Raw genomic sequence first — 9,787 nt, forward strand, 5'->3', positions numbered from 1 at the left:
CCCTTCCGACCCTAAATCTATGAAACTATGAAACTATGCACTTGCCAAGCCATGGACAGCAATTTTATCATGTTACCAAAAAAAACAAAGATATGTCCCAGTGCTGGCTTTAAATATTGCTAGCAAAACTTCAGTCATGATTTCTACCCGTGAGGAAGCCAACCTTGTCAAGCTCTCCTTTCTCGTCATGAAACAATCCCCCTTGACAAGTCTTCAGCAAATTGGATGAGACAGATCTGGCTGCCACCTGTGCTTCCCTGGGTCCTTTACAGAATGTAAAAAAAACCCTCTCCAGTTGCCCAAAATCCCAAGTTCCCTTGCAATAAATTCTAAGGGCAGTATTAATCTCTGGACCAGAGCAGCATGACCTTGGTTATGTTACTGGAACGATTTTGTGCTCTCTTCTCATCTACTGGCAAAGATGAACTACACTCGAATGACACAAAGAACTGGAGAGAAAATTTGTTTGTACTTGTACATTTGCTCAATCCATCCACTCAAAAAGCACTCAGTGAGTTGTCTTCCAACATAAACAAATTATGAGAAAACACAAAAATAACCAAATATCACCACTTACTTCAGAGAATCTCATGTTAGTTACAAATGGGCTGTTAGAGCACAGGCACTAATTTCAGAAATATTAGAGAGAGCCATCATTTGTTACTGATGCTCTTAGCATAGGTGGCCTTTTAGTAAACTCGACTCTATTGTTTTTTCATCTCATTAATTAAAAATGGCAAAAATTACACAGCTCTTAGGTTCTTCCACCTACATCTGCTAATAATTTTGTGTTCCCACTACTGAGACCCTCTTTCTCCACCCACTACTCACTCCACTTTGATTTTGTTGTATGCCATGCAGCCTCCCATCGTTAACACTGTAAGTCTTTTTTGGATGCTATGCAAAAAATACAACTGGACTGACAATCCTAATCAAGACTTAAGTACTGCTAGAATACAGAAAAAGATGCATGGAAGATCAATCAAAGGTAGTATCGGTACAAGTTTACTATGAGCCATAGATTACACATCAGTGAAAATTTTAGCTTACAAACATATATCATGGTCAACTGAATCACAGTAATATTAGGGGATAAAAGCATGTACAATAAATTTAATTAAATACTGATATAAAATTCATCCACTAATGAAAACATGACTTAAAATAGCTAATTTCGTACATGTATTTTTCTACCTACTAGAATTTTGGCACTTGCAAAACAAATATGCTAATATGTTTGCATAGCACTTTGAAATCTTCAACGTGATTTCATTAATAAAGCACTAGAAAGGTGACTTGTTTTTATGTCTCACCAGCAATTGAGAAATTAAGAAGATTTTGAAGTGCCATTTAGCTGTACATTCAGACAGTATATTCTATAGATTGTAGCCCCTCTTTCTATTCCAAGTCCACAAACATCAAATAGATCTGAATGACATTAATGTCAATTATACAGTTGTTTCCAAGTTATATCATAAATGGAATTTTAATTAGCATTACTGAGAAAAAAATTCAAAGCAAGTGAAAAACTTCATGTGGCACAATGGTCATCAATAAGCTAAACAGCATTTTATCAAGACTAAGCATTATGGGATGTCATCTGTTGCCTTGAACTAATTTGTAAGTCTGTTATTACTTCACATAGCAGAGCTAATTAATTAATGAAATCATTCCTTGCACTATTTCCCCACCCATAAACTTTGGCTAAACTTCTCCCTTCTGGTTCCCCAACTACATAGAAGCTTATACTGCATTATCTACACTACAAATTTACCCTAGCAGTACTTAATACAACCATCCATATCCAATTAAATTATTGTTCAAATTCCAATTTTGCCACTTTTTAAATTAAAACAGCTCCCAGGGGCAAAGGTTTTCCCATTTACCATCACAGCAGTAGGCAAGCATCTATCTCCATAACTGCATAACTGCCTCTTTTACTGGCAGCCAGCTATACTGACAGCATTGTGACTCACGAAGACAGCAAGATCCAAGTAATGGGATAGTTGTGAAGCAATTTAGCCAAGCCAAACATGTCCAGAAACTACTGGACAAGAAAAAGACATTTCTGCCTTTTCGTATTCAGCTTAAATCCAACACCGAGTTATTTAAATGTTAGCATTCTGAACAGTCTAAACTATGGAACTGAGTTTTACCAAACACTGCCTCTTAATAGAGACTGCCAAAATGAACTTTTCCAGATTCAGAAAAAGTATTCACAGCCTGTTCAGTGTGCAAGGGTAAGTACACTGAAGTTTCTGAATCTGACATGATCTACCAGCTGACATGTTTGAAACAGGTCTATGAAATGTCCTGATGATTAGGTCTGCGATGAGTGCACTTATTGTTGAAGGGCCCTGCTGCCTCTATTCCAGAACCTCAGGGTACAAACTATACAGTAGACCTCTGGGGTGGGAGGGGTGAGGGAGGGTTCAGAGAAGTACTCAGAGAGGAGACGAGGCTTAACTTGCGACATGCCCTTTGTGCATCTGGCGATTCTGTAATCCACCAAGACTCCTAGATCCTTCTCCACAGTCCTGCCATCCAGTCAATTGTCACCCATTTTGTGTATTTTTAATTAATCACCCCAAGGTGCCGCACCCTGCATTTCTCAGCTATGACCATCATCCTATTAGATTGGAAAGCTGGGCTGGAGCTGTCAAGATCATTCTGAATTGTTCTCCAGTCCTCCAGTGTGTTCACAATCCTTCCCAGTTTTGTCTCATCTGCAAATGTGCTCTAGAAGCTCTCTATTCCACTATCCAGTAGTGGGCATCGACTGCATTGGGCCCAGGACAGACGGCTGTAGGACTCCAGTCAAAACCTCCTGCCATTCTGACATGGTTGCTTTTATAAATACCCTTTGGCTTGCAGCTAGAAAATAGTTATTTATCCACCTTATAGTGTTTTTTTCTAGCATACATTTATCCAATTTGTTAAAGAGAGGGTCATCTGAGACTTCGTCAAAAGACTTGCTGAAGTCCATATATACTATATCCACTGTGTTCCCTTCACCAACCCAACTAGTTTTCTTGTCAAAGGAGATCAAGGTTGTTTGTCATGATTTGTTGATAAATGCGTGCTGGCTGCTTGTGATCATGCCATCTGTCTCCAGATGCTTGCAAGCAGACTTCCCTATTATGTGCTCCAGCAACTTCCTGGGTACTGAAGTGAGGCTAACAGGTCCCTCCTACCGTTTTTAAAGCAGCACTACATTGGCCCTTTTATAGACTTCTGGTACCCCACATCAGCTTCCCATGACTTTGTAAAAGTAATTCCAGAATGTTCCACTGTAAAGTGCTCCGACTGTACTTCAAATGCCATAGTATTCACAGGTAGGGAGAGTTCATGGGTCAAGCACACAGCATGACCCTGGCTCCTCAACTCAAGCAGCTGCAATTTTTTATAAACACTTTTTTCAACCCTCTCATGACAGGTCTTTTTCACTACAGATTTCTTTCCTGCCCATGAGTATAAATTCTCCCTCAATTGTTAGCTTCCTGATTCATATAAACCCATCCAGGAATCTCAGCTTGACAATTAGTAGAAAAGCTCATTAATTTCCCTAGTAGGGATACTCAACATTGCCAAGAGGGTTGGGGTATTGTTTTATAAAACCTAAAATCAGGGTGGAAAGAGTACTGTGTCTCTTAAGTTTAGCCATTCATTCAAAGTTTTCAGCAGCTCTTGGAAACTCACTGGAGCAGAAGCAAATCTACAATCTATCTATCAAACACATTGAATAGGTTTAAGTTTTGTTAATTTTATCATCATGTGGACCAAACACCCATAAACAACTCAAATGAAAACTGCCAGCCAGGTCCTTTTCACTTATGGCTGAAGCAGGATATACAAATTTTCAGCAAACACACTAGTGTATTAAGTTACGGTATTCAGCCTGTATTCTCAACATTACACTGTATATAAATACCTTCAACTGCTAGTGAGCATATTAAGAACACCTATACAGATCGTTTCAAAACTGCAATATTTATGGTACAAAACCAACTAGGTGCCTTTAAAAACAAGAAAGCAAGACACAGAACTACTACAACAACAATTTATTGGCTAAGAGTTCAAAAAACATGTCAACACTAAACTAACCACAGGATTTTTAACTTCTAAATTTAGTGACTATATTCAAAGCATAATACAAATTAAGAATTTAACAGCCAATTTAAGAATAGCTTCTGTACTGTATTAAGTAGTACTGCATAATGGAAAGATTTTTCTTGGTTATAGGATCTGAAACAGGGACAGAGAATCACATTTTGATCATTCATTTTGGCATTTGTTGTTAACCTCATTTAGTCTCTAGAGTGAACCCACCCCCAACGGTATATCACATTTCAGCATCATCTAAAATGCAAAATGCCAAATCAAATTTAAATGCTCCTTAATGCCAGTAAATTCATATCAACACTTTCATTTCAACGTCATGCTCCAGAATACTGCAATATTTTAAATTATAATAAAGATACAGGTAGGGACCTACTTAAATCATGGTGAGACTAAACAAATTTTCACAGGTTGGTCATGGCATAAAGGGCATATTCCACGGATATTTCCCAGATATGCGCCGCTGATCCTGCCCTGCACTGCTGATTGGTGGAGAGGCCCTGGTGGGAGAGGAGAGACGAAAGGGTGGCTGCCATCTTGTCTACTGGCTTCCCTTTGTGCAGCACCTTCTCCTCCCAAGATGGGCTGTGAGGCTGGGCCACAGCAGCAGCAAGGACTGCTGGCTCCCAGAGGGAAGCCAGCATCAGGGTGGACAAAAAAAAAATCAGTGACTTTTGTTTTACTCAGATTTTTTTTTTTATTTAATCTTTTTTCTTATTTAAGATGCATTTAAAAAAAATCTACATACGCGTATTTTTAATTTAAGATATGTTAAAGCTCAAAAGATATGATTATGGAATAGGGATTATAACTTCTAATTATGTACTATTGAGACTAAATATATTCATGTAACCTTTTTAGAAAAAATTTTGTAAGTAGGTCACAACAGGCTATGGACTATATTAATTTCAAGAAGCTAAAGGAATAAAGGATATCAAATGACAAGAATTCACTTCTTGTAGAAAATAATGATTAAATAGAGGCTCTCTGACCAGTGATTTAAATCAATTTGATTTAAGTTGATTTTTTGTACAACTGTGATTGAGCAGACCCCTAGATAAGGTGCTACTTTCAGAAAGTTATTTTTGGCCACAAATCTAATTTCTGTAGCTGCATCTTGTTCATAAATGGTTCACTTCATTCTTACCTGCAAGCCTATTAGTCTTAACACACTGAATCATAGCATATGAAATACGCAAGATTGTTTTAGAGATCACCTGTTTAGAGTTCAAGTTAACTGTGAACAAAAACAGCTTAAAATGTTCATTAAAACATGACCATTAAAATTATTTTCCTAAACATTTTTAAAAGATGCAAAAAAACATTTTCCACTTGCAAAAGTTCTGAATTCAGCTCATATCCTTTGATGGATACCTACCACGAGTACTCACGTAAATAAATTTTGCTTACCTGGATCAACCAGAGCCTTGTTAAATATTTCTTTAAGTTTTCGACTCTTCACATTTCTGCCTTGTGCAAGATTACGATACATTTCGTAGCCTATGATCATAACACCTCCTTCTTCCTGCCATCGTTGCAGCATGTAGCTTCTCTCTTGAGGGCGTTTCACAGTTGCTAGTTCGCAGACCTTAAGAGGCAGAAAGCTGAACCATGGTATCTACTTTAAAGATTTCAACAATATATCACAAAACTTTTATATTCCTAGATCACACCTGCTACACCAGGGGCAGGCAATTACTTTGGGCAGAGGGCCGCTTACTGAGTTTTGGCAAGCCATCGAGAGCCGCATGACAGGCAGCCCAGGGCAGATCAATATTCATTTTCTAAATTTTTTAAGGGCCCCCTGGGCCAGATAGAATGGCCTGGCGGGCCACATCTGGCCCCTGGGCCACATTTTGTCCACCCCTGTGCTACACTAACGATTTAGACACAATAACAAATTACCACAAGGTAAGCTAGGGTGTGAATTTACATCCCACCAGCTACTTTGTGGTAAATGTTTATATGCATGACCTTAACTTGGGATAAATGTGAGGTAGCTTTTCCTTTATTCTATTCTCTAGAATACCATAAGAGTAGGGAATGCACACAGGCAATTATTGCAGAGCAGTTGATGTACTATAAATAAAAAGGTCCTAGCCTACTTCAAGGTAACTTATTAAAACACTCAACCCTAATGAAAGTACATTTTCCATATATTTAAAACCCAATCAATAGAGTATTTTGAGTGAGTAAATGTAATAAAAATCGCACCAAACTGTTCAGTATGAGACTAAATAAAAGTTTAAGAATGAAATACCTCTAATTTCTCATCATCTTCTAAACCATCTTGCCATTTTTCAAACTCATTGAGCCAGTTCAAAGCTGTGTTCAATGGACACACTACAAGAGCAGTGCTGAAATCCAGCTTGTCACATAACAGTACGGTATGGAGAAAACTCACTACCTGCAAAACAGAAAGCCAACAAATAAATTAGTACTAGAATACCTGATTGCAAAAAGTACACATTAGCAATCCTCATTTCGTCCACTTAAATGTACATCCAAATTTTACAAACACCAAACATCTTCTCTAAACAGTTTCTTTTTGGGGGAGTGTTATTTAAACAACTCATTTTCCACTTTACACAATATGCTTCAATTCACAGATTTCCAAAATAAAATCTGAGTCTTGAATTCTCTCTGAGCCAAATTTCCTTCCCTGGTTAACATGGCAGATTTATTGCTGTGTTGCTAAAAGCTTTGCTCAAGTTCCTCATTTACTCAGCTTTCTAATTTGGGATATTGTTTCCAAGTAGCTGAGAATAAAACTTGTCTCTCTCACCAGGTTTACTAAATCATTTTAACAATTTAACAAGTTTCTAAGTCACGTTTGACCCTCCCTTTCTCCCCAGAGAGAATAAGCTCAAATCCTTAAATTTCTTATGAAGAAAGAGTAAAGTTCCTTGAAACTTGGCAGCAGATTTCCAAAGTTAATAATTCCGTCAGTATGGTGACCCATTTTGTACACCATATTAAATTTCATTCTGAGCTTCAAATATGCAACATTCATTAGACACCAAACTTTTTTTAGCCTGCATCAGGCCACACCACCAAGGATGAATGGCATCACTGCTTTTGCAAACAGAACTACTTTTGTGTTGAACATTTTAGGCTATAGATGTTTAAATACAGAGAAAAAAAAGACTGCACAAGGAAATAGGTCATTTGGGCTTTTCTTGTGCATCTGATATTCAGTAAGTTCATGACTGCTCTTTTCATTTGACAAAACCAGTCAAACTCTGTATTAGACCTATTTGTTTCAAAGAACACAAAAGCATTTAAAGGATAGAGATAAGCACTGAAAAATAGTTGCATACACAAATAAAGTCAATTTTGACTTCTGTGAAACCCTCTTCTGTGAAAAATGTCCTCACTTAAATTTATAATCCATTCAGATATTAATATCAGATCATCCAACCTGATTCACATCTCAAGTTTCAATACACAACATTAAAGTTCTAGGAATCAGATTATATCCAATTCAGTATTGGATGTTTTAAGTATTAATGCTAAAAGATTAAGTTGCAAATATATGTGAAAGAGAGCACTTCCTCAGGACTTGTAGTCGACAAGACAAATGTGCACTATTAATACTGAGAATGACTGAACTGTTAGGACGAGCATAGCACCTCAGAAGATTCCACTTCTATAGAAAAGTTCTCTTTTTCAACCTGCCTTCAGCTTAAGCAGCACAACAAAAATAATCAATTTATGAGCAAACAGGTATTTCAAACATGCCAGGCAAAATTTATATTCCACGGGCCACAGAAAGAAGGATGCAATTTAAATAGCAAACATCATCATCATCATAATGCATTAAAAAGCATAAGGTACTTGAAAGAGAATACTATTGTTACAAAATCAGAAAGGAACTACGTTTTATAATTTTGAATCATGAGGAAACAATACATATTACTTATAGTTTACATCACACGCTATCATTCCAGTATAAATGTATTGTCTCATTCTAGATATTTTAAATTAGCACAATGTAAACACCCAGAAACCTCGGAGTGCATGGACACATTTTATAACTTATAAATACATAAATACCAACTCTCTCAGAACATTACAAAAATCTACTTCCTCTTTTTGAGGAAGGCCACAGCCTGGAAGACAGGATGAGCTGTGTCTACAAAACCACAAAACCCATTAAAACTTGGATCATCAGGAGAATTAAGTCTGTACTAAAAGATGTACTATGTTTGAACCTTACCTGCAATGTTTTCCCTAGACCCATACAGTGAGCAAGAATGCACCCAGAGCCTGGAGATGTCTTTGTTTTTTTCACAGATTCACAACAACAGTCCCACATGAACTGAACACCTGGAGAAAATGTTAAAGACATCTTTTAAAAAAAAGTATTATAAACATTAACTTCAGGGTCTTTTCTAAAAAGATATAGGTGAAATTACCGTGAAGTGGATGCACAACTGTTTGAGATCACACTCTAAGAACAGTTGTCAACACTCGGCTATCAAACTGTAAAGGCATTTGATGTCCTGCACAGGTGTGTCCTGGGCCTTATTCTAGTCAATATTTTCATTAATGACCTGAAAAACTGGACTAAAAGATATACTTATATAATATGTAGATAGCACCAAGCCAGGTAGATGAGACCAGAATTCAAAATAATCTTGACAGACTGGAAAAATGGTCTGAAATTGACATGCTGAAAATGTGGTGAAGGATGGTGTACTTAGGAAGAAATTACATGCTCACTCTATGGGGAAGAGCTGGCTAGGCAGCAGCACTGCAGAAGAGTCTAAATAAGCCTCTAACAAAATAAATCTCAGTTCTTTTAGCCTTTCCTCCTAGAGTCAAGTTTACAAGGCTTCTAATCACTGTTAATGCACTCCACTGGACTCCTTATTTGCTCACATCTTTCCTGAAATGAAGGGACCAAAACTGGACACAGGTGAAGTCTCAGCAGTGCCAAGTAGAAAGCGAATCACTTCGCTAGTTTGTAAGTACCACTCCTATTAATACAGCCTAGAATGCCATTGGCCTTTCTGTAACAAGAGCGCACTCAGTTTATGGTCCATTGTAACCCCCAAGCCCTTTTCTGAAGTACTGTGGCATAAAACAGTCATTCCCCAGTCTGTATTTGCACATGTGATTTTTCTGTCCAAAGTGCAGATCTTTGCACTTGTCCTTAGTGAACTGCATTCAATTAACTTTGATTTTGGACCATTTCTGCAATTTATCATTCTGAATCCTAAGCCCACTCCACCAGGGTGTCTGCAGCTTCATCCAACCACGCACCATCTGCAAATTTGTTAAGTGGGCACTTAATCCCATCCTAAGTATACAGGCAAAAAGCCGGAGGCTGAATTGATGTAATCTTTGCAGTTTAGTCTAAACTATGTACATTGAGCTGATACACAAGTGAACAGACATTCACTTTTGATTCTAGAAATGCAGCCACATGCCTGCAGTGGCTCAGGCCAGAAGCTTGGGTGGGGGCACTACAGCACACTTAGCTACTTGACTGGAGCATACAGCTTGGGCCAAGGCTAGCACACCCACCTTGCCAGGGACAGTTTGCAGGGAGGTACAAAGCATCCTGGGATACTGGGGGAGTGCAAGTTAACTTGAATCTGGAGGGGATTTGGGACAGAATTTCAATAAACCAATTTAACCTAAATCAATTAAGTCTGATACT

The 9,787-nt window shown here is 37.8% G+C and overlaps 1 protein-coding gene across 3 annotated transcripts in view; it reads right to left on the bottom strand.

Moving 5' to 3' along the window:
• Positions 1 to 9,787, bottom strand: part of ATRX (ATRX, chromatin remodeler) — a 211,655-nt gene that overhangs the window by 81,024 nt on the left and 120,844 nt on the right. For all 3 annotated transcript variants that reach the window (XM_019521505.1, XM_019521507.1, XM_019521506.1), the window contains 3 exons: positions 8,339 to 8,448; positions 6,380 to 6,526; positions 5,530 to 5,707 (listed from right to left, as the gene is read on the bottom strand). In XM_019521505.1, coding sequence (XP_019377050.1) covers positions 5,530 to 5,707; positions 6,380 to 6,526; positions 8,339 to 8,448 — 435 coding nt within the window. The remainder of the gene's footprint in view (positions 1 to 5,529; positions 5,708 to 6,379; positions 6,527 to 8,338; positions 8,449 to 9,787) is intronic.

The sequence above is a fragment of the Gavialis gangeticus genome, unplaced genomic scaffold (genome assembly GCF_001723915.1).
Source record: "Gavialis gangeticus isolate Ggan-Ray unplaced genomic scaffold, GavGan_comp1, whole genome shotgun sequence".
In the NCBI taxonomy this organism is placed as follows: domain Eukaryota; kingdom Metazoa; phylum Chordata; order Crocodylia; family Gavialidae; genus Gavialis; species Gavialis gangeticus.